This window comes from Barbus barbus (genome assembly GCF_936440315.1).
Source record: "Barbus barbus genome assembly, chromosome: 26".
In the NCBI taxonomy this organism is placed as follows: Eukaryota; Metazoa; Chordata; class Actinopteri; order Cypriniformes; family Cyprinidae; genus Barbus; species Barbus barbus.
In genome coordinates, this window is record NC_136754.1 from 2,327,215 (window position 1) to 2,351,050 (window position 23,836).

General features: G+C 36.3%; 1 protein-coding gene across 1 annotated transcript in view; it reads right to left on the reverse strand.

Moving 5' to 3' along the window:
• Positions 1-23,836, reverse strand: part of LOC306846067 (CUGBP Elav-like family member 5) — a gene marked incomplete at both ends in the record, with an annotated part of 166,484 nt that overhangs the window by 80,851 nt on the left and 61,797 nt on the right. Inside the window, one exon of the mRNA XM_079379160.1 lies at positions 1,689-1,737. Within this exon, the coding sequence (XP_079235286.1) occupies positions 1,689-1,737 (49 nt within the window). The remainder of the gene's footprint in view (positions 1-1,688; positions 1,738-23,836) is intronic.

Sequence of the window (23,836 nt, forward strand, 5' to 3'; positions counted from 1 at the left end):
AGTAAAGCGTCAGCTCCTTTCTGTTTGTGGTCATGCATTTTTATACATGCGGATACATGACATGTCCGTTTGCCTGCGACCTCCTGACAAACACACAGAAAAGCTTCAAAAACAGAGAGAGAGAGAACGCTGGCAAAAGGTTTTTTACTATTTTATTGATTGCACGTTCAAGCCCGCCTCACTGCATCTTGTATATTTAAGAAAAGCAGGCCGAGCGCCGGGACCCCTGGGCACCCCGTCACAGCGGTGGATCGAATGACTATTTCATTTACAGTCTTATGCTAATGCACTTGGCAGGAGAAGGATGAGGTCTGTGCACACATCTGCACTCAATAACCCAATCACTTTAACCAAAATTAATACCCACAACAGACAGAGAGAAACGCTGAACACTGAACACTTTCAGAAACAGTCACAATGCAAAAAAATCAGTATTATGTTGTTTTACAGTAAAAATCTCCTTGAAACAACATACACTACCTTTCAAATAATATATATTTTTAAAAGATATTGGTTTTTTTTCAGCAAGAATGCATTAAATTAATCAAACGAGTAAAGACATTTGTTACAAAATATTTATATTTGAATATTTCTATTCATCAAAGAATCGCCAAAAATTAAATGTTGCATGTTTTGCACAAAATATGAAGCAGCACAGTTGTTTTCAACAGTAATATGAGAAATGTTTCTTGAGGAGCAAATCGGCCTATCAGAATGATTTCTGAAGGGTCATGTGACACTGAAGACTGGAGTATTGAAGTTTGGAATTGCATCAAGGAATAAATTACATATATTACAATAGAAAACTGTTCTTTAAAATGGTAATAATATTTCACATTATTACTGTTTTTATCGTATTTTTGATCAAATAAATGCAGCCTTGGTGAGCAGAATAGACTTTACTCAAAAACATTAAAATATTGTACTGATCCTGAATGTCTGAATGGTATTGAACATTTATTTGAGAAGCAAATTAGTATAAGATATTAAGACTTGTTAAATATATTTTGAATTTGAAATTTTTATGTACTGTATATTTATTAGCAGAATATTATTATTTTTAAACACTTTTTTTTGCCTTGCTTTTAAACACTTAAAGTTTGATTTTCTGCAATGCAGAATGAACAGAAAAACATACAGAATAGATCTCCAGACATGTTTGTAATGCTAATGTTTGATGCCAGTTAAATATTACAAGTATAATATACAAATATTACAGTTGCTTGCATAAACATTAATATGCTCAATTTGCAACTCCTGCTTCCTATAATTGGACTTTAATTGTAAAATCATTTATTACAAAGCACAGCAAATCAAACTATTTACAACCTGATATGACATCTTGCATGATAAACAAGATTCAACGCCTCCATCTGACATTGTGCATTTGTTTACAATAAAACCTCTGACTATAAAGTGCATATGCTTGTGTTTGAATTCAAATTCAACCCCTAAACTGTCTTATATCCTCTCCTGCTCACACATCAATAAAAAGCACCAAAACCTTAACCATTAAATGAATCCCATCGATTAAAAAGCACAGACCCTGTAATGTAAACCCCTGAACAGAGTAAAAAAAACAGCAGTCAAAGCTAATATCACCAGCACACAATGGCCGAATCAGAGAGTGAGCGAGAAAATAAATGAGTGTGGAGCAATAGAGTGAGGTAGAAATTAAATCTCTTTACCTCCTCGACTCTCGCTGTCAGCTGGCTTCACCTGAATAGGCCGTGTCATCTGCGGGAGAGAGGGAGAGAGAAAGGTTAATGTGGAGGTGTAAGACAGAGACAGCCAGAGGAGCAGGTTAGGAGCGCGTCGTCTCGCTCCCGGATTCAAAGCTGTCAGAGCCACTGAAGCTCAGAGACATCAACTCCCAGAAGCCCACGGGCCGCAGGAAACTGCGTACACGCGCGCTTACAGTAATTTCAACGTCAGGCTCGAATCAGGACTTCAGTAGAGCTGCCTTGGTTTGAATTAGACTGAGGTATTGTACAAAATCAGACAAGACGAGATGAGAACTACAGGAAAGATTGCATCTCGTAGACATCGACGAGATTAAACAGAGATCCAGCTGAGACCTTTTGCTTAGTAATCTCGTATGTGTCCCCTCTAGAGATCCGGATGAGATGTAAACAGTATCTCAAACTGCACTATGAGTTGTATTCAGTCAGCTGCAAAGTCAGAGATATCAGTATAAACTTACACATTTCTCTTCAAATCATCTGAGCTGCTACTCACTTTTATTTTAAAACTAGAATTATTGGTCCCACTTTATATTAAGTGGCCTTAACAACTATGTACTTACATCAAAAAATAAGTACAATGTACTTACTTTGGTTATATTTTATTGCAAAACACTTTTGCTGCTATTGAGGTGGATACGGGTAAGGTTAGGGACGGGTTAGGGTGGTAAGGGTAGGTTTAAGGGTGGGTTAAGGTGTAAGGGATCGGTCAACAGTGTAATTATAAATGTAATTACAGAAATTAATTACAGATGTAATTACATGCAGGTATTTTTCAAATATAAATACAATGTAAAAACATGTATGTACACAATAAGTGCATTGTACTAAATGATTAATTTAAATGTAAGTACATAGTCGTTAAGGCCACTTAATATAAAGTGGGACCGAATTGTTTTTAGAGCTGCACAATTTTAGGAAAAAAAATCTAATTGCAATTACGATTTAATATATATATATTTTTTTTGCTGTGATTATTTGTACAGTATAGACAAAAATGTGACTATATATATCAATGTGACAAAATACTAATATCATTACTAAAAATATTATAAAATAAGATTACAACTGAATTATTTCCCTGTAAAATAAAAATGAATTTACGTAAAATTACAATATTAGCATTTCTGGTTGCCTTAATTTCTCCATTTCAACACAACATAATTGCGAGTAAAAAAGAGCAACCACTGAGCAATTTGAGGTCAGGCGAGGTCTGTAGCATCTGTTTAACCCTGCTTTGTTCCATCACTCCATCTCTGCATTCACTATTCGCATCTTAATTTCCATCTAAACTTCTCTCTCTTCATTGCATTTTCTCTTCATTACGGTTCACGCTTAAAGATGGATGTTTCTGAATTCATTAGATGCCTTTTTCCTGGAGCACAGAGGCACAAATTCATTGTGTCTTTCATGAATACGAAGCGTGTGCTGTGATGCACAGAAAAGCCCAAACACATTTGCATTTGTTTAGCGTCTGATGTGAGAAGGAAGACGAGCGTGTGAAGATGACGAGAGAGAGAGACACAATCTTACACATCTAATAAGTCGACACTGAGATATTTTATGTGGAGCAGCTTTAAAATCTGTAATCTGATAAGAAGAATGAAAGCTGATCAGATCACGACAGCGTTCTGCATCCTGTACGTGACTCTGCCCTCGACAACAGGAAATCACAGCACCTCCTCCAAATCAAAGCCGACAGGCCACGGATGAGGAGCACCGTATATTAAACCAGAGACTGAATGACAGAAACACAGAAATATAAGTTAAACTTCAGTGGATAGCTCATCCAGCTATGGAAGCACTTTTGTGCCACTTAATAAAAAATAAAAAAGTAATTGCAACTTTTTTATATATCTTACAATTCTGACTTTTTGTTTGTTTTTCTGGAGCATTTGAGGCTAGAAAATCATAGTAATAATATACAATCAAGCAACGACCCAGAACACCCTGGCAACCACCTAGTAACACCCTAGCAACCGCCTAGCAACCCTAACCACAGCAATGTGACAAAAAAAGCTGAGCAACTGTGTGGCAAGCACACCAAACTCACTAGTGACCACCTAGTGACGCCCGAGCAATGGCTCAGAACACTAAAACACCTTAGCAACCACCCAAAACAAGCTAGTGACACCCTAGCAACCGCTCAGATCACCAAAACACCTTAGCAACCATCCAAAACATGCTAGTGACCATCTAGTGACACCCTAGCAACCACCCAGGACATCAAAACACCTTAGCAACTGCACAAAATTCCCTAGCAATCACCTAAAACCCTAACCACATAACAATGTGCCAAAAAACTCAAAACAGCTGATGTGGCAACCACCCAAAACACGCTAGTGACCATCTAGTGATGCCCTTGCAACCGCCCAGAACACCAAAATGCCTTAGTGACCTCCCAAAATGTCCTAGCAACAACTCAGAACATCAAAATACCTCAGCAACCACAAAAAATGCCCCAATGACCACCTAGTGATGCCCTAGCAACTGCCCAGTACATCAAAACACCTTAGTAACCACACAAAACGCCCTAGTGACCACCTAGTGATGCCCTAGCAACCTCTCAGAACACCTTAACAACCACCCAAAATGCCTTAGTAATCATCCAAAACACCTTAGCAATCACCTTAAACCCTTTAGCAACACCCATATCAAACTAACAACCATATAGCATATGCAATGAACTGCCTAGAACAGATCAACCTATCAACTGCAAAGCAATGAGCTAAAAGCTTTCAGGATAAAAATAGTAATACTTTTTAATAAGAATTACAAATTATTTAAATAATAATAATAATAATAAATCACATAGTAATATGATAAAACTCTCAAACCCTGTGGCAACCATCCAAAACACCCGAGCAACCACATAACAACCCCCTAGCAACCACCTTAAACACTGAAAAACTGCATAGCAACATCCTGGCAACCACGTGCAAAAAACAACATTTTTCTTAATAAATATAAAAATCTAGTTTTCGAATGTACAATTATTTGATTAAAACAGCAATTAATCTCAATAAACATCAGTTACAACAAAACATAAGAATGATGAACATTTAACCTAGCTTGAATAAAACATATTTTTATTCAACATTAGTTGAAAAAAAAAAAAAAAACGGAAAAGCAATAGCAATTCTTGACAGGGAAAGGCAAATAAAACAGGGGAGGGAGGGGGAAAGCAGGAGCGAGCAGAAGCGCTACAGTGAGAGAAATGAAGATGTACAGAGAGACGGGTGCAGCAGGTGAGCTGTGTGGTTGCCCGTGGCGACATCGCTGTGGCAGTGGTGATGAAAGACTCTCCTGTATGGAGTTGTCACGGCGACGGCACACAGGGGGCTGAGTCGCAACAGGAAGCGGGGGGTGAGACGGGCCACAGCCTCGACAGGAAGTCAACATCAGCGCTAATGGGGACCTATCGCTCACTTAGGCGGAGAGCCATACAGGAGCGATACACAATAACAACACATCACCCTGCGCGCCTATGCACATTTGGATTCTCACAAAGCATTTTTTTTGGGGGCGGGATGCTCTCGCTTCACTTAGGCTCCAAAATAAATTCTGTGCAACGCTTGCCAACGGGAGGTGAATTGTGAAAATTAGGCCGTTTTTCCTTTCCATTTTGCAACATACAGCGCGGGTCGGGGTGTCAATAGCAACATCATATATTATGCAGGCTATACATCCTTGTCGGAAGGTCTTACCTCCCACTTCTGAAGACGCAATTAGAAATCCGTCACATTCAAGTTCTTTGTGCATGTTACATGTCTACTACGCATGCAGTCTAGGGCATGTACACACTGCAGCTAAACTCGGTTGCCAGTTCACCTTTTAGTGCTTAAAGGTGCTGTATGTAAGTTTTTGACTCTACTAATGCATACAAATACCATAATATGTTTGTAGATATTTAAGAAATATGCTAAGTTAACATAATTGTTTATCTGAGAAACAATGCTACAGTCAATTATTCTCCTTCGAAAATGTGCGTTCTGGGCCGGAATGTCGGTCTCTGTTTTGGTTTGTGAAACCTGCCCACTGCCAGTTTACCCAATCGTATTCCGGTACCCTGGGTTGCCAGTTGGTGGAAAACACAGCGTATTTCATGTCTTTCATCGTCATGTGCGCTCGTTTCTGTTGGTGTCATTAATCTGGCAACCTGCGTGTGCGTCAAGTCTGAGGAGGAGGGACTGGGTGAAAAAACCCTCTCCAATATTTTGAATTTGGACAGCAACACCTAGTTCAACCACTAGTCAAAAAGTCTAAAAGAGTCTAAAAAAACATACACGGACAAAACCAAATTAAACCCTGCGGCTCGTGACGATACATTGAGGTCTAAAGACACAAAACGTTCAGTCTGTGCAAGAAACTTAAGTACAACTGTCCTGAGCACATTCACAACAGCCGGTGCGTGACGCGTCAACGTGCTCTGGCATAGTGGACGCATGCGCGGAAGTGGTCTAAACAATGAGTGACGCATACATGCGACTGATCGCTTCCGTGCATGCGGTGGATCAGAGGTAAAAAATTATATAAGTAGCGTTCAGTTTCTTGCACAGACCGATTGTTTCGTGTCTTAAGACCTCAATGTATCGTCACAAGCCGCAGGGTTTAATTTGGTTTTGTCTGTGTTTGTTTTTTTGACTCTCAAAGCCGTGGGTCCCATTGATTGCCATTATATGACTGACAGACTGCACAGGTTTGAGTTAAAAATCTTCGTTTGTGTTCTACTGAAGAAATAAAGTCACCTACATCTTGGATGCCCTAAGCAGATAAACATCAAATTTTCATTTTTGGGTGAACTATCCCTTTAATCCTGTTCTGTACACACACAGTTCAGTCATTTAAGGGAGTGACAACTGCATCCTACAACCGAACTGACTCAAGAAAAATTTTGGTAGCGACAACTGCATTTGCAGAAATTCTTCGCAGGGTGTACTGAATCGAATGGAACAACTAGCTGTTAATGATGTATTTGAGCGTGTATCAGTGTGGTGGTGCAACAAGTTACAGGGAAGGAGGAACGTCTTGACTCAGTGTTGCCAGATATTGCTATAAAAAACAGCACATAAGAACAAGCATATAATAAACTTTATAAATTAAACTATAATGATATTTTATTATCTCCATATAACAGATCACTTTATGAGCTAAGCCGAACCTAAACAACAAGCCCAAAAAGTCTTAATAATAATAAGTGTTGCTTATTATACTGTATGTGGACATGGCAACCCTTCAAGAGAGCGCTATGTTAAGTAGCTTTCCAAACATAAACATAATATGATGGCTCTGTTGTCTGTGGTTTAGTTAAAATCTGCCAACATAAGTCTTTGGTCACTGTAATATTACATTGGTCAAAAATAGCAAATACCAAACACGCCGGATGACAAAATATTGCTATATTTACAACAGAGTCAATCATTGCAGTTTTGAGAGTGAGTTCTGTTCGGTACACACACAAAACTGTAAGTTAGGGGATTGGGAGTGACAATTGCATTTAAATACAGGATTATCATTTTGTGTGTACGGAAAAAACTCACTCTCAAAATTGTGATGACTGACACAGCACAGCTGTAAACATAGCAACGTTTTTCCATCTTCAGCATTTGGTATCAGCTATTTTTGACCAAAGTAATATTACAGCAACCAAAAATTCATTATGTTTGAAGACTTTAACTAAGCCACCGTTGACAGAGTTGGCATTTTTGTTTAGGTTTGGAAGGTTGCTTAGCCGCAGGGTTGCCAGGTCTGCGTAACAAAACACAACAAAACGTGACAAAAGTCGAAAACGTGTTTCCCAGGGGGTGGGTTTTTTGATTCAATCTGTTGACTTGGAAAAATTGTGGACTTGGTAACAACTGCTTTTAATTTTTTTTGTTTTTTTTTACAATAATCTATGATATGGCACTCTAAAACAGTTAAAAGATTACCATGGTATCATGTACAAAAACATACTATGGTAATATGGTATTACATACTATGTAATACTATGGTATTTTTTGAAAGAAGAGGGTTTAATTGTTTTAAACATTGTGCCTCAGTAGAATAACATTTCAGAGAAATGCTCAATAAACCACAGACTGTCCAAAAAGAAATGGCATCAGTGAGCCTGAAATGGCTCAACCACAGACAATATCACACAACAGAATCACACGAGGGACAGATTTTAACCCCACACCGCCAGACATCTCGTCTTCGATTCTTATCGATTCTCAATATATATTACAGCAACATTATCTTCAACATACAGACCGTTACCACCAAACTGCTTCCACGTGAAGCGGCTCAGACGAACATGAGGCTGTCAGAGTTCAATTATGCTTTATGATGCTCATTTTATAATAATAACTGTCATAAATGTGCTGTCATAAAGACAAATGATCCACCTGTCTGCACACACACACACACGGGCTATAGTAAATACATAAATCTGGATGAATACAGTGTTTATTCTCATGTTCTACTGTACTTACAGCTGCCCTGGATAACTGATGACTGCAGCAGATTTCTGTGCAAAAACAGACGCCACATTATTTATACAGGGCTTCCACTTTATGGAATCCCTGTTTACTAATGGTTTTCCTGTGAACAAGGGGAAATTTACAAACACACACACACACACACACACACACACACATGTTGGGTTTCCATGTTTTATGGGGACATCCCATAGGCGTAATGGTTTTTATACTGTACAATCTGTATGTGCTATTGCCCTACACCAACCCTACACCTAAACTTAGCCCTCACAGGAAACATGCTGCATTTTTAGATTTTCAAAAAACTTTATGCTGTATGATTTATAAGCTTGTTTCCTCATGGGGACCAAAAAATGTCCCCACAAGATTAAGATTTACTGGTATTACTATCCTTGTGGGGACATTTGGTCCCCAGGACGTGATGAATACCAGGTGCACACACACACACACACACACACACACACACACACACACACACACATCAAACCAAACATAGATTAGCTGGCTAATCTATTAAGTTAGTAACTGAACTAAGTTAGTAACTGAAACTTTTTTTATATTATTACAGGAAATGTAATAATTGTATTTTTTTTCTCTCCAAATTCTTAGTTTATATCTCTCAATCCTTATTTTTTTTTTTACTAATTGTAAGATAAAAAGTCACAATTTCCTTTTATTTCATTCTGTGGCAGAAATGAAGTTTTTACAGCATCCAGCCTATTCAGTCTAACTACAAATTTAAACAACATACATAAGGGATATGAGTATTGGTATTTTTTTTTCTAGTGTTTTTTTTTAAATATACTAATTTCTCAGCAAGGTTTAAATGCATTTACTCTATATTTAGTATCATCACTTTTAGTTTAATTTATTATTAATCCAATTTAGAGATTGAGTAATGAACTGTAAAAGAGCTGAACATGTCAAAATACTGATGTATATCTATCAATCTATCTATCTAGATAGATAGATAGTGTATATATTCAAAAAATAGTGAACCAATCCTCAGTTAAACATCCCATCTTTGACTATTTAATGAGATGTAGCAGATACTTACACACAGGTGTGTGCATGCACACATCAGAACACACACACACTTCCATGTGCACGTACACACTCTCATGTGAGGATACACAGGTCAGAGTGGATTGTGGGTCACGGCGCAGGCCGCTCATCATCTGCAGATGTCCTGTGAGCGGTGACCCCTCACGGCTGTGAGGAAACCATTCATTTTAATGTCTCCAGAGTGCACCGATAACCTATTAGCATTTCACTGCTGCAAACGCTTTCAGAACAACACACACAAACAGGGCTGTGTTATCCGGCATGATGCTAAAACAGACTAGGAGAAAATATGAAGCAGCAGAACTGCTTTCAACCTTGATAATAATAATAAACATTTCTTGAGCAGCAAATCAGCATATTAGAATGATTTCTAATGGGTCATGTGACGGAGTAATGATGCTGAAAATGCAGCTTTGATCACTGGAATAAATTGCATTTTAAAATATATTGAAATAGAAAACAATTGTTTTAAATAGTAATAATATTTTACAATTTTACCAAATTTGTGATCAAATAAATGCAGTCTTGCTGAACATAAGAGACTTCTTTCAAAAATGTTAAAAAAGTTACTGACCCCAAACTTTTGACGTGAAATGTAGCGTATATGTTTACATTATGGTAGAGTAGAACATAGCAACAGACTCGAGGACGTTCAGCGGTGAGGTTCATTATCTTGTTATTTAGAGAGTGAAATGAAGAAGCGTCTCACCATCTGTCACGTAATCACTTACACGTAACCTGAATATTCCACATAAACATACATCAGAGCAGCAGCATATTATCTCACCTCAAGAAACACATAAAAAACTTAAAAAACACACTAATATATAAGTGTCTGTAAAACCTGACAATATCTGACATTAAACCACCAGCATTCACTGCTGATCCCTAAAGAAATATTCAGGTTTATCTTAAAGCCTGCAGACAGCATCTGCGGTCTGCTGTCGACCACAGACAATAAAGAGAAACGCATTTACAGCAATGCATTTACAATGGAAATCAAGCAGACGGAGGGTTTACAAGCCGAAGCGTGAAGCTTGTACTTTTGTTAATGAATTCTTCAATAAAACTGTTGGTTATTTGAGCTGTAAAGTTACACAGTTCACCCAAAAATGAAAATTTGCTGAAAATGTACTCACCCTCAGGGTTTCCAAGATGTAGACGAGTTTGTTTCTTCGTGGGAACAGAGTTTGAGAAATGTACTGTAGCATTCCATCACTTGCTCACCAATGGATCCTCTGCAGTGAATGGGTGCCGTCAGAATGAGAGTCCAAACAGCTGATAAAAACATTACCATAATCCACCGTAATCCACACCAATCCAGTCCAGTTCATCAATTAATGTCTTGTGAAGTAAAAAACTGCAAGTTTGTAAGAATCAAATCCATCATTAAGATTTTTAACTTCAAACCTTTGCTTCCAGCTAAAATACAAGTATTCTATCCATAATATTGCTTTCTACAGTGAAAAAGTCATCTGGTCTGAATCAGGAGAGACATATGCACAGATCAAGTACTGTTTACATGCCAAAACAGCTCAAAAACAGAAATGTTTGTGAATTTTAATGTGAGAGGACAACAGGAGATGTACTTTTTCACTTGAGGAAGCGTTATTTTGGCCAAAAGCGATGGTTTAAAATTAAAACATCTTAATGATGGATTTATTTTATCTTTTCACTTCACAAGACATTAACTGATGAACTGGAGTGGTGTGGATTACTATTGAGATGTTTTTATCAGCTGTTCGGTCTCTCATTCTGACGGCACCCATTCACTGAAGAGGAACCATTTGTGATGGAGGTGATGGAATGTTACATTTCTCTAAATCTGATGAAGAAACAAACACATCTACATCTTGAACAGCCTTAGTGTGAGTAAATACTCAGCAAATTTTCATTTTTGGTTGAACAATTCCATTAAATCATTCTTTTGCACAGATACCAAACATACTATGGTTCATTTTCTGATCACAACGTCCACTGTAAGTGCATCCTGTAAAGTTTTCCAGACTGAGGTAAGAGTCAAAACATAGCAGCATGATTTTGGAACAAGACATGTGGACAAGTAATAATGACAGAGTTTTCATGAATAAATCTCACTCAGCTGTCATGAATACAGCGGATCAATGGAGGGGTCGCGGCTTCAAAAGGTCACCCATTCAATCGCACCTGCCTTTGTGTGGCCTCCAGCCCCTGGTTGTAGCGCACAGCGCCGCTAAGTATAATTAATGGATGTATTGATTGAGTTCCCCACAACTCAGATTGAACGAGGTGAGAGGAACTCTCTGTGAGCCGGCGGCCACTGAAAGATGTCCAAGACCTCAAACTCACTCAGTGAAAAGACTTTATTTAGATAACACCGCAGCACCATTGATTAAAGCAGATACTTCAAAGCAAAGGTGAGGCTGTTGTGTGGGTTAGTCAAGGACTGAGGCGTGACGCAAAAAAATAGAGCTAATCTGAAATCATGAGAGTCTGAGAGCCTCACTATCAAACACAGCTTCGATCGCATTTCATCAGGGACTTTTGTTCGTTATTGATCATTAGAAGCAAATCCTTCCCACCTATCAAATCATAGCACCCTCTCCGAGAAGCTGTTTGCAATGCCTGATCCGAAAAGCCTAGATTGTATTTTAGTTGTGTTAATGAAGTATAATATAACTTGGAATACTGGATTCTGATTGGTCAGTTGGTCAGTTTTGTTTTTTAATCTGTATAATTGACGGTTGTCCCTGGCAAATGAATTCCTCCATAGCTATCATGCTTGTTTCAAGACTCGTGCATCCCTTTACACTCTCGTTCTTCTCAAATAAGAAAATAATTTACACTCAAATCAATATTTAATCTCTGTGTCTTTAATTATTTGGTGAGTAGCAGCTTGGTGTCTGCATCCTCATCATCTTGTCGCACTAAAACTCCATTGACTGAAAAAAAAAAAGTTTAATTGAACAATATATCATAAAGTTCTCATTTGAGTGGAATTTTGCATTATATCAGAATATTATAATATTCATGCATGTTTTTATTATATTATTTTCATTTCAGAATACTACATTATTTGCATTATATCAGAATATTATTTTTCACATCAGAATATTATATTATTTGCATTATATCAGAATATTATATTTTTTTATATATTATTTTTATATCTGAATATTATATTATTTGCATTAGAATAAAGAGCTGCTTATATTATGCATATACATTTGCAATATATAACAATACAATTCAATTGCTGTTTTTATTTTTATTTTAGGACTACATAGATCAAGGAGGTATAAAGGATTTAGCTGTAATAACCAATAATAAATAAGTAAAATACCATAATAATGCCTTGATTTACTTTGAAGTACCATTTAAATATGACGGTACTTGAATACAGTGATCATCTGTGCCATGGTATTATAATCTATTTTCTATTGTAATATATTGTCAAATGTAATTTATTCCTGTGATGTAACGCTGTATTTTCAGCATCATTACTCCAGTCTTCAGTGTCACATGATCTTCAGAAATCATTCTAATATTTGCTGATCAAGAAACATTTCAGATCATTATCAATGTTGAAAACAGTTGTGCTGTCCAATCTTCTTGTGAAAACTGTGATATATTTTATTTATCAGGATTTTTCATTTAATAGAAAATTCAAAAGAACTGTATGTATTTTAAAAAATAAATATTTTGTAAAATTATAAATGTATCCACTGTCACTTTTGATCAATTTAATGAATTCCTGCTCAATAAAAGTATTAATTGGTAACACTTTATTTTAAGGTGTCCTTGTGTAATTATACATTTAAGTACTGAGTAATATTAATTAACTACATGTACTAGGGTTAGGATTTGGGTTTGACTTAGGGTTACTTGCATGTAATTATGCATAATTAATTGTTATTATAATGTAACATCCTTAAGAAGGACACCTTAAAATAAAGAGTTACCTATTAATTTCATTAAAATAAATGTTATTGAGCCCAAACGTTTAAACGGTAGTGTACACATAGCTTCAGGAGCTCATTATATGTGTTGGCGACAGCAGTGGAATCACAGTGATAGACAGGCGAGTGGATTGTCATGTTCATGTGATCTGCTGACATCAACATCAACACTAGCTGTGGGCGAGTGAGTCGCTCTCCAGAATTCTTCTTCTCTCTGTCTCTCTCTCTCTCTCTCGTGCTCTGTCTCTCCGTCTCTCCCTCAGGGCTCAGCTAAAACGTATCCTGCTCTGCTCCAAAATAAAATCAATACAACAGAAACATACACACACACACACACACACACACACACACACGGCTGTATCCAGACACACAAAAGATGACTGTATGTAACTGCAGGCAACAACAACATACTCTTCTAATCCAGGTCACACACTCCGTAAGAGAGAGTTAATGAAGAGAACGACAGCTCATGAAAGAAATACGCATAAAACAATGAGATCTCTTTCACATCTCACTTGTTTCTTCTAGAAAACAATGAGAATGAGCAGTTTGGAAGGTGTTGCTCCTCAAATAGAGTTGGTTCCTTCTTGTAACAGATTTAGAGAAATTTAGCCTTCCATCACTTGCTCACTAATAGATCCACTGCAATGAATGGGTGCCGTCAGATGAGAGTCCAAACAGCTGATAAAAACATCACAATAATCCACAAGTAATCCGTATCACTCCAGTCCATCAATTAATGAATTTAATGAAAAGCTGCATGTTTGTAAGAATGAAATCCAGTGATGGCACCCATTCACTGCAGAGGATCCGTTGAGTGAAACATTTTCATTTTGGGGTTAACTGTTCCTTTAAGGAATTTCATGACAATCGAGATAAAGAAAAATAACTAAAAACGCGACATCTGCACAATACAATTCTCCTCTGCAAGCGTGAGAGAGAGACAGAAAAGCAGAAAGACAGCCAAAGACACACAGACAGCATTGGAGGAAGAAAGAAATCGAGGAAAGCTGACGGGATTGAAGGAAGGAAGAGGAAGTGAGAAGGGACAAGAGACTAGACAGTAGTTTGAGGCGAACAGCGAACGGAGGCCAGCTTCTACACAATGAAAACTGTTTCGACACCAGTTTTCATATTCATACTTCTGTAAGACTCAGCACAGAGAAATGTCTACATAGCAGAATGGAGAATAGCCCGGGGAAGAGCTTCTGCTACGCTGCAGATCTGCTTGTTTGTACTCTCACCGTGTTAATTCGCCTTTGCTCTGCGCTCAGCTTCCTCCTCGGTTCGTGTGCAACTCAAACAGGGCTGTGAATGCATGCTACAGTATATTACGAGTGTGTGTTTAATCTGTAGAGAAGGTAACACTGGAGGGATAGTTCAACTAAAAATCACTATTCTGTCTTCATTTACTCAATCTCATGCTGGTTGAACTCCATGTGATTGTATTTATTTATTTAGTAATCGGTAATTTATGTTTAGCTTTTTTGTATTTATTTATATATTTATAATTTATACAGTTTTATCAGGTATACTCTTCACTTAATTTGAATTAATGTTATAGTAAACTTAAGGAGCAAGCACATACGGTTTTCACTCGCTATTACATCTGATGTAAATTGATTTGATTTGGTTGGTGATGAAGAGCGGTCAAGATCCAGAACTGACAAAAACATAAATAAAATAAAATAAAATTTATAAAAAAAAATTACGTGAACAAAAACTGTATGCATGCAAATACTCTCATAAAATAATATATACTGTATATATATATAATATATAAAATTAAATTAAATTAAATAAATCAAATCTTCAACCTTTGAGTTGAGAATTATCATCTTGGGTGAGCTTTCATTTTATCCCTCAAAATTATTTGGAAAATATATGAACATACATAATTGCAATCATTCAAACAATCAATATGATAGCTTATATCTTTTAAAAAAAAAAAAAAAAAAAAAAAAAAAAAAAATATATATATATATATATATATATATATATATATATATATATATAAGCATAAAACAATCATTAATTATAGTTGCATTCATTATTAACAATAAACAACATCTTTTATAATCGGCAAACTTAAATGAAATCAAAGCGAAACTGAAACTACCGGCTGGCGTGTAGGAAACACGCTATACAAATAAACTTGTGCTCATGTACCTCTCTCATTCATATGGATCCAAATGTATGTGCTTTGCGCATGTTTTGTGTGCTTGACGTTTATTGCATTACTGTATAGAAGTCGCAGAACATTTCAGAAAATAAAAAACATGACATATTCTGGAAAATACTGTATGTAATTTCATATGTAAGCAAGTAAGCAAATAAACAAATAAATAAATATTTAATGAATGACGTAATTCTTCTAGCTTTTAAAAGGAGATGTGTTTTTTGAGCAGAGTTTGGGCAACATTAGGATGCTCCAGTCTCAGAGCGCATGCTTTGGCTGCAGGCTTATGCATATGTGTTTGCATTTAAACAGCGCAGCTGTCACTGAGAATTACATCCCCTCACGTCGCTCTGCCTGAGATATGACAGCTGTGATGTGGAGGACGAGTCGAATCGAGAGAGTGAGAGAGAGGGGGAAGTCGACAGCCAACGGGGGACAATGATGGGGTGAGTCCGTGAGAGGAAGGACAAGCTTACACTCATTCACACTCACTCCTGTTTACACCCGTGACCAGATCTGGAGCAGAATGCCTGCGAGGAGAGGCTTCAGACAAACATACATCTGCTGATGTTAAAATCTGACCGTTTAACTAGATCTGCATTTTCTGAAAGACAGAAAGAATTTTAGTCTTGTGGACTCTCAGACCTTCCTGTAGCTGAAACAGTAGAACGAGGCGCTAGCAATGCCAAGGTCATAGGTTCCATTCCCAGGGAAAGTAAGAAGTGATCAAATTGAATGCAATGGAAGTCCCTTTGGATAAATTCATCTGCCAAATGCATAAATGTAAATGAGTTCATAAACCTGCATGAGTAAAGACCACGAGACCGCAAGTCCTGCCATTTGGCTCACGTGACTATAAACGGTGCCAAATGGCTAACAAACTCCAAAATTGACCATAAAAATAAAATATGTAACCATCAAAGCCCATAAGAAAACTACCAATTTTTACATTTAAAAAAGTCATTTAACTCATTATTTATAGCTCTCAAATCTATACATATAGACATATGCATGCAAGCACCTTCTTATATTGTATAACTCTGGGGGAAGAAGTAAATATACATAAAAAAAACAAGCCATCAAAAAACAAAAAACAAACAAAAAAAAAATTGTTTCAACCGATAATAAATTCTATCCCTAAAAACTCATTTTGGAATAATTTAAAAGCATTACGATTATAAAAGTTCGAATAAGTATCAAAACAATACCGAAAAATCGTTATTGGACCACACATCAGAGAATCCTCTAGTGACAAACTTCTCACGCACCAGTGATTCTGACAAAAACACAGGCACACATTACCCACGCAAGCATGAAAACACACACACACACACTTCCCACTTAAATGTTACGCTGATTGGTGCCAAGCTTAAATGCGGCAGACGCCAAATGCCAGTGACCTGCTCTTTGCACCCCTGACTTCCTGTCAGGCAGGAAACGCATCATAAATGAGTGCTGGGCGCTGGAGGGCGAGTGCATGGGTATAATTTCAGCGACGGTGGCACCTGCCGCACCGAGAGTGTCTGACCATCAGAATGAATGGGGTCACAGCCCATGTGATCGCCAAACTCTCATTTATATGTAAATGATGCTAGCTCTACATCCACACACAGAGACACAGACACAGACACACACACACACTTCAACACTCCTTACGCACTCTGGCTGGAACACACACACTTACACACACAAAAAGCCCCAAACCATAGTGAGCTGCATCACTGTCTACATAGACAGCTGCATACTAAGGGCGCTGAATGCAGCGGAGCGGAAGGGAACAGAACCAGGTTCAGGGGACACGCTTTAAAAGTTGGACTTCTTGATGTGGCGTCTTGAAAAACAGGACACTTGTGGCAAACGGTGCAGCTTTCAGTCAAAGACGTATGTCTAGCGCATTTTTAAAGAAAACAAAAATACAGAAAACCTGAATGCAATAACATGCCCTGTGTGAACACAGCATGACAATCAGTGTTGTTATTGTTATTGTGAGCTAAAACTAAAACTATTAAAAATCATTTCAAATAGAAATAAAGATAAAACATATAAATTATAAATATCAGATGAAAAAAATTATAACTGTTGCCTTGGCAAATAATTGAAAAAAAGGTAAAATGACTATAAAAAGCTAAATGGAGATATATTTTTAAAAAGAATAACAAATAGCACATAACAAAATTACAAAAAATTTAACTAAATTCTGACAAAAATACAAAAAAAAAAATATATATATATTTTTAAAAAGCTAATTTAAAGTTTAAGTACAAAATGACTAAAACTGGAACAAAAAGAAATGAAAGCAAAACAGAAATATTAAAGACTAAAAAGAATAACAAAAGCATATAAAATGACTAAAACTTAAGTTAAATTAAAATATTGAAAACATTAAGATATATAAAAATATTTTAAAAAATGTCATTCAAAAGTTTAAAGGTGCCATAGAATGCATTGATACAGTATTTTAAATTGTTCTCTGATATCTACACAGAAGGTATGTGGCTTAGGTAAGGGCAAAAAATCTCCAGAAACGATTTTACATGTCCATTTACAACCCTAGTATTTCTCCCTAGAATGAAACGGTCTGTTATTGGCTTATTTGGCAGGGTCATGAATAATAATGAGCTCTGCTCTGATTGGCTGTTTCACAGTACGGCTCAATGTTGAGCTCTGCTCTGATTGGCTGTTTCACAGTGCTGCTCAATGTTGAGCTCTGCTCTGATTGGCTGTTTCACAGTACGGCTCATCAGCAAGAAGGAAGCACAGGGAGGAAAATATATATTTAAATACTTTCTCTCGCAGTTATATCGTCGGGTAATTATACTGTATATAAAACGCGGGCATCAGGGAGCCGTTATTAATATGCAAGGCATTGAAACTGCTTTTGAACGATCCATCGATCGCGTTATAGTTTCACTTTCAAGAGACGCGATCACACAAACTATGTTTACATTATGGAGCAACAGTACTTACCACACATTTCACAAGATCAGATGCTTGTCAGTGGTGCTCAGGATCTGTAAGTCATTCGCCATCATCCTCATCTCTCCTTACTGAGAGTGAAATCTTATGTACTGTAACAGGCTACCGCTAGCAAGGAGCTAACCATGACCCTTTAGTGGCTCGCGTTATTAGCTTTCTGTGCCTTTCTGAATACAGACACCAACCCATCCCTGCACTTCACACCCCCTGCACGGCCTGGAACATAAAATTTATTTTGTTATTTTCGCTGTTGTCCGCGCTTGTTTATTTACAATACCTGCAGAGCTTCTGATGGTTCGGCCGGCTTAGAACAAGGGCGGGTTTATGCAAATGTTGGGGGCGTAGTGATCCCGACCGTTGCGTCACAGTCGGTGTTATGTTCTGATTCGCCTGTTTTTCAGTGGTCTTTTTTAATCACGAGATTTACATATGAAGGAGGAAACTATGGTGTTTGAGGCTCACTGTATGTCATTTCCATGTACAGAACTGTTATTATTTAAATATGCCAGGGTAAAGACAGTTTTTCATTCTATGGCACCTTTAAGTATTAAAGTTACTGCTGTGTTAGAAATAAAGCCAAATAGAAATATTATAATATTAAATATTATATTAGAAAAACTAGAAATAAAGCCAAATAGAAATATTATAATATTAAATATTATATTAGAAAAACTAAGAAGAATAGTAAAAGCTCATAACAAAATAACAAAAACATAAAGTACAATTATAAAAATATAAATAAATATATTTATATAAAAATATAAAAAGCTAATTCAAAAATGTTAGTAATACAATTACTAAATTAAAGCCAAACAAAAGCTAAATTACTAAAACTTAAACTAAATTAAAACTGAAAACAGAATATATATATTCTCTGCAAAAAACAAATGCAATGCCGCCTTAAACTTTAGACAGAATTAGACCAGTTTGTTTAATGATTGCGTAATGATTATGCTGCCCCCTATGATCCCTTAAAACCCCTGTGCCTACAAAGACAGCTCCCTAAGTTTTGTAGACAGCAAAACAAACGCTCACTCAAACCACTTTAAGCACAAAGAAAACCTCTCAGAAGATTCCTGTGAACTCATAGAGGAAGATTGCTTGATATTCCCCGGACACATCAAAAGTCTGTTTCATCAGGGACGGATCTTCAGTACACTGCTGCATCTTAACAGCCTATTTATCCAGGGCCAGAATCCAGTAAACACATCCACAGATCCTTTAAAACGCTATGGGCTCTTAATGCTGCAGATTTAAGATCGGTAAATAATGAATGTGCTGTGATCTTCAACTCCACACCATCACTGGACCCAGAGAGAGTGAGAGACGGATTCTCTTGCTGAGATTTATATGACAGTAAAATATACATGCATATATGCATTCACGTCAGGAAGTGTAAAGTGAAGCAGGTAAACATACATGCATGATGGTACGAAGGTTTCTTGCACCAAAAACACTCGTGATATAGTTTTGCATGACCGCATTCAACCCTCTATAATCATGAAAGCAAGACGACCTTTATAAAGCACATTTCATTTGTAATTGAAAGCACTTTACAAAGAAAAACAAATATAAAACATATGAAAATTTTAATTGCATTAATAATACTAAAAAATCATATAAAATGAAAGATTAAAACAATTAAAGGGTTTATAGTAATCAAAGAGTAAGCAGTTAATCGTAAAAAGTATTTAAAAAAACATATGAAAGTCATATGTTAAAAAAATGAGTATTAAAAGATAAAAATATGAAAGTTAAAATAAGAATAGAATTACTATTCAAGCAGAAAGATACATTGTTATTACTAAATATAAAAGTAAAAAAAACATAAAAATCTTTAAAATATTTGTTTAAAAATCATATAAAAGTCAGATATGTTAAAAATAATAAATATGAAAATAAAAAAATAGATGATAAAATAGTAGTACAATTATTAGTCAAGCAGAAATAAAGTCTGTTTTTACTTTATTATATTTCTGTATGTAAACTGACATAACAGGCATACAAAGATGAATATAAAATTATATATATATATATATACGTATATACATTTTAATTTGAATATTAATATTAAAAAGATTAAAACAATTATATAAAAGTTACACTAAAAAGAATGAATATGAACAAAAAAAATAAATATAGAACATAAAATAATAGTAGAATTACTATTCAAGCCAAAATACAATCATAAAAATGGCAAAAGTCATTAAAATATAAAAACATAAATCTATTAATTATCTATAAATTAACCTGACCTTTAAATGTTAATTTAAAATGTATTAAAAAGAATGAATAATGGCTATGAAAAAAAAATACCAGAGATAAATATAAATAATGTCATGCAAGAAAGTAAATTTATATATTGCTTTTTATTGCTGTATCTTTAAAAATCCCATATTTTAATGACCTCTAAAGGCATAGTTAATCAGGATGGGTCAAGTTGTTGAATAATGAATAGGGTGTGTAAATGTGGGTGGTCATATGATAATTAGCCCAGATCTTTAACATAAATGGGTGGAGCTTTACATATTTACACTCACTGAAAACGATTACATTTAATCTTTTTACTTGCATGCCATGTGACTATTAACCAACATCAGAGAACTGTGACCTTGCCAATTAAGTTCAATTATTGAAATATTAACTTCTCATGAGGACTAAATATTTTAGTCTAAGTATGGCTGAGAAAAAAGTTATTATTGTGATTATTATGCATTGAACATTGGTGTCTGCAACCAAAGCTCATCATCATCATCATCATCATCCTGATCTTCATCGGCATCATTAAAGCTTGCAACGCGTCTAACCTCTCCAACCCATAATTACACCGTTTCAGCCGAACAATTGCCGGCTTTTTAATAAGGAGCTTATTTTCTTTATGATTCCCTAAAATGAAGGGTAAATAAACTCCCAGGACTATATCCTAGCCTGCTGACTCCATGAGCTCCATAATTATGTTCTGGCCGCCTATTGATACGGCACAAAACCAGGGGAAGCGTCTGGAAGTGTGGCGTTAATGAGGAGCGGGAGGGTGGATCTCCGGAGGGTTCTGCTTATCTTCTGTCCCCGAGGGCAGTAACCCAACGCCGCCTGCGTGCATTTAAACCCTTTACAAACGCTGTAATCACCTGAACTGGGGCTTAATGGACCCTCTGCTGCTCAGATAAAAATACAGCTACCAGAAACCTGACAGTGTGAAAGACACACACAAAGAGAGAGACGTGAGCCGTCAGGAGGAAGACACAAGTCCTGTCTCGAACGGCACATTTAAATGCTGTCTACATAGGCAGCTACCTTCTAAAAAAAACTCAAATGGAGTCATAGTCTCTTCGTGGGTGGCATCACTCACAAAAAGGCTGCTCGTATCAAGAGCACAAAAGCTAAGCTACTTTATTAAGTATAAAACAGCAAACAATTATTAGGTAAAAAAGTACATTTTAAACAGATTTAATGTTGTTGTAATGCTTTTAATGAAATACACTGTTGTTCAAAAATTTAGGGTCGTCAAGATTTTTTATGTTTTTAAAAGACGTCTCTTCTGCTCACCAAGGCTGTATTTATTTGATCAAAAATATAGTAAACGCTGTAATATTGTGAAATCTTATTGCAATTTCAAATAACTATTTTCCAGCTTAATATATTTTAAAATGTAATTTATTTCTGTGATGCAAAGCTGAATTTTCAGCATCATTACTCCAGTCTTTAGTGTCACATATCATTCTAAGATGCTGATTTGCTGCTCAAAAACATTTCTGCAAAACATTAGCAATGTTGAAAACAGTTGTGCTGTCTATATTTATTTATTTATTTAGTTAGTTTTGAAATGGCGATACATTTTTTTCAGGATTCTTTGATGAATAGAAAGTTCAACAAAAGCATTTATTGGAAACACAAGCTGAATAAAAGTATTAATTTCTTATTAGCAGTTTATATCTTTTTTTATAGAGTTTATAAATGTGACCCTGGAGCACAAAAGCAGTCTTAAGTCGCTGGGGTATATTTGTAGCAATAGCCAAAAATACATTGTATGGGTCAAAATTAGGGCTGTTAACGTTAAATTTAACGTGTTAATATTTTTTTTTACGCAAATTAATCGTTTGATAAGGTTTGACCCCAACGTTTTGCCATCATCGCAGCGTGGAAGGTAATCATTGCCTGTGTCCCAATGTGCACACTATCCATCCTGCATCTTCAATAAACAAGCTACAGATAGTCCAAAATGCAGCGGCTAGAGTTCTTACCAGGTCAAGAAAATATGATCATATTACTCCAATTTTACAGTCTCTGCACTGGCTACCTATTCAGTTCCGTATCATTTACAAAATATTATTACTTGCCTATAAGGCCCTAAATGGCTTAGCTCCTGCGTTCCTAACTTGTCTTCTACCACGCTACAATCCAACCCGCTCCCTAAGGTCGCACAACTCTGGACTTTTGGTAATACCTGGGATAGCAAAGTCCACTAAAGGAGGTAGAGCTTTTTCACATTTGGCTCCCAAACTCTGGAATAGCCTTCCTGATAGCGTTCGGGGTTCAGACACACTCTCTCTGTTTAAATCTAGATTAAAGACACATCTCTTTAGCCAAGCATTCACATAATGCATCTTATAATCTTGTACTGCAGTTATATCTGATCAAATGTACATTATTATTATTCTTTAGCTTGGGTTGAACAAATCATTTTTGCTTAGATGGAACAGCAGCTACGCTAATTATGTCTCTATTTGTTTCTCTGTTTCTGATTAACATCCCGTGGTAACTAGGAATTACAGAAGCTTCAGTCTGGATCCAACCCTTAAATGATCTGAGATGACCGAACACCTGAGAAGAGATGATGCCAACCCCTCAGAGGATGCAAACGCTCAGACAACATACAGAATTACCAAATTTTGCCACAAGTTAAATATATTAAGGTTCTGCAATATATAAATATATTGTGGAAACTTAATTTCCTGTAGAGCTGCTTTGCAACGATTTGTATCGTAAAAAGCGCTATACAAATAAACTTGAACTTGAACTTAAATTCTATGTAATATTAGTAATTTCAATACTATTTAGGGCAGATAGGGTGTATAGTATGCACATTGGGACGCAGGGATTGTGTGATTATGAGGCGCCGGGCTAGACAACAGTGAAGCGAACGCAGAAAGAAAGAGAGAGAGATGTATACTCATATGTACAGCGAACCAGTGTTGCGGTTTTCTCGCACAATTGGGCAATTTTGAAAAAACAGTGGCGGGAAAAATTACAGAGCGGGTTTTTTGGGCTACTTTTATAATGTACCGCGGCCGCCCAAAGTGTATATACACATGTGATCGCAAAAGGAAGTTATTACAAACACTCGATGGTGGTTTAAAGAGAGTTTTGAGTAAAAGTGCACTATTAATCTCAAACTGTCTTATGCAGCATGATGTTAATGTTAGCTCTAATGCACCTGCAGAACAGGTCCAATTCTTC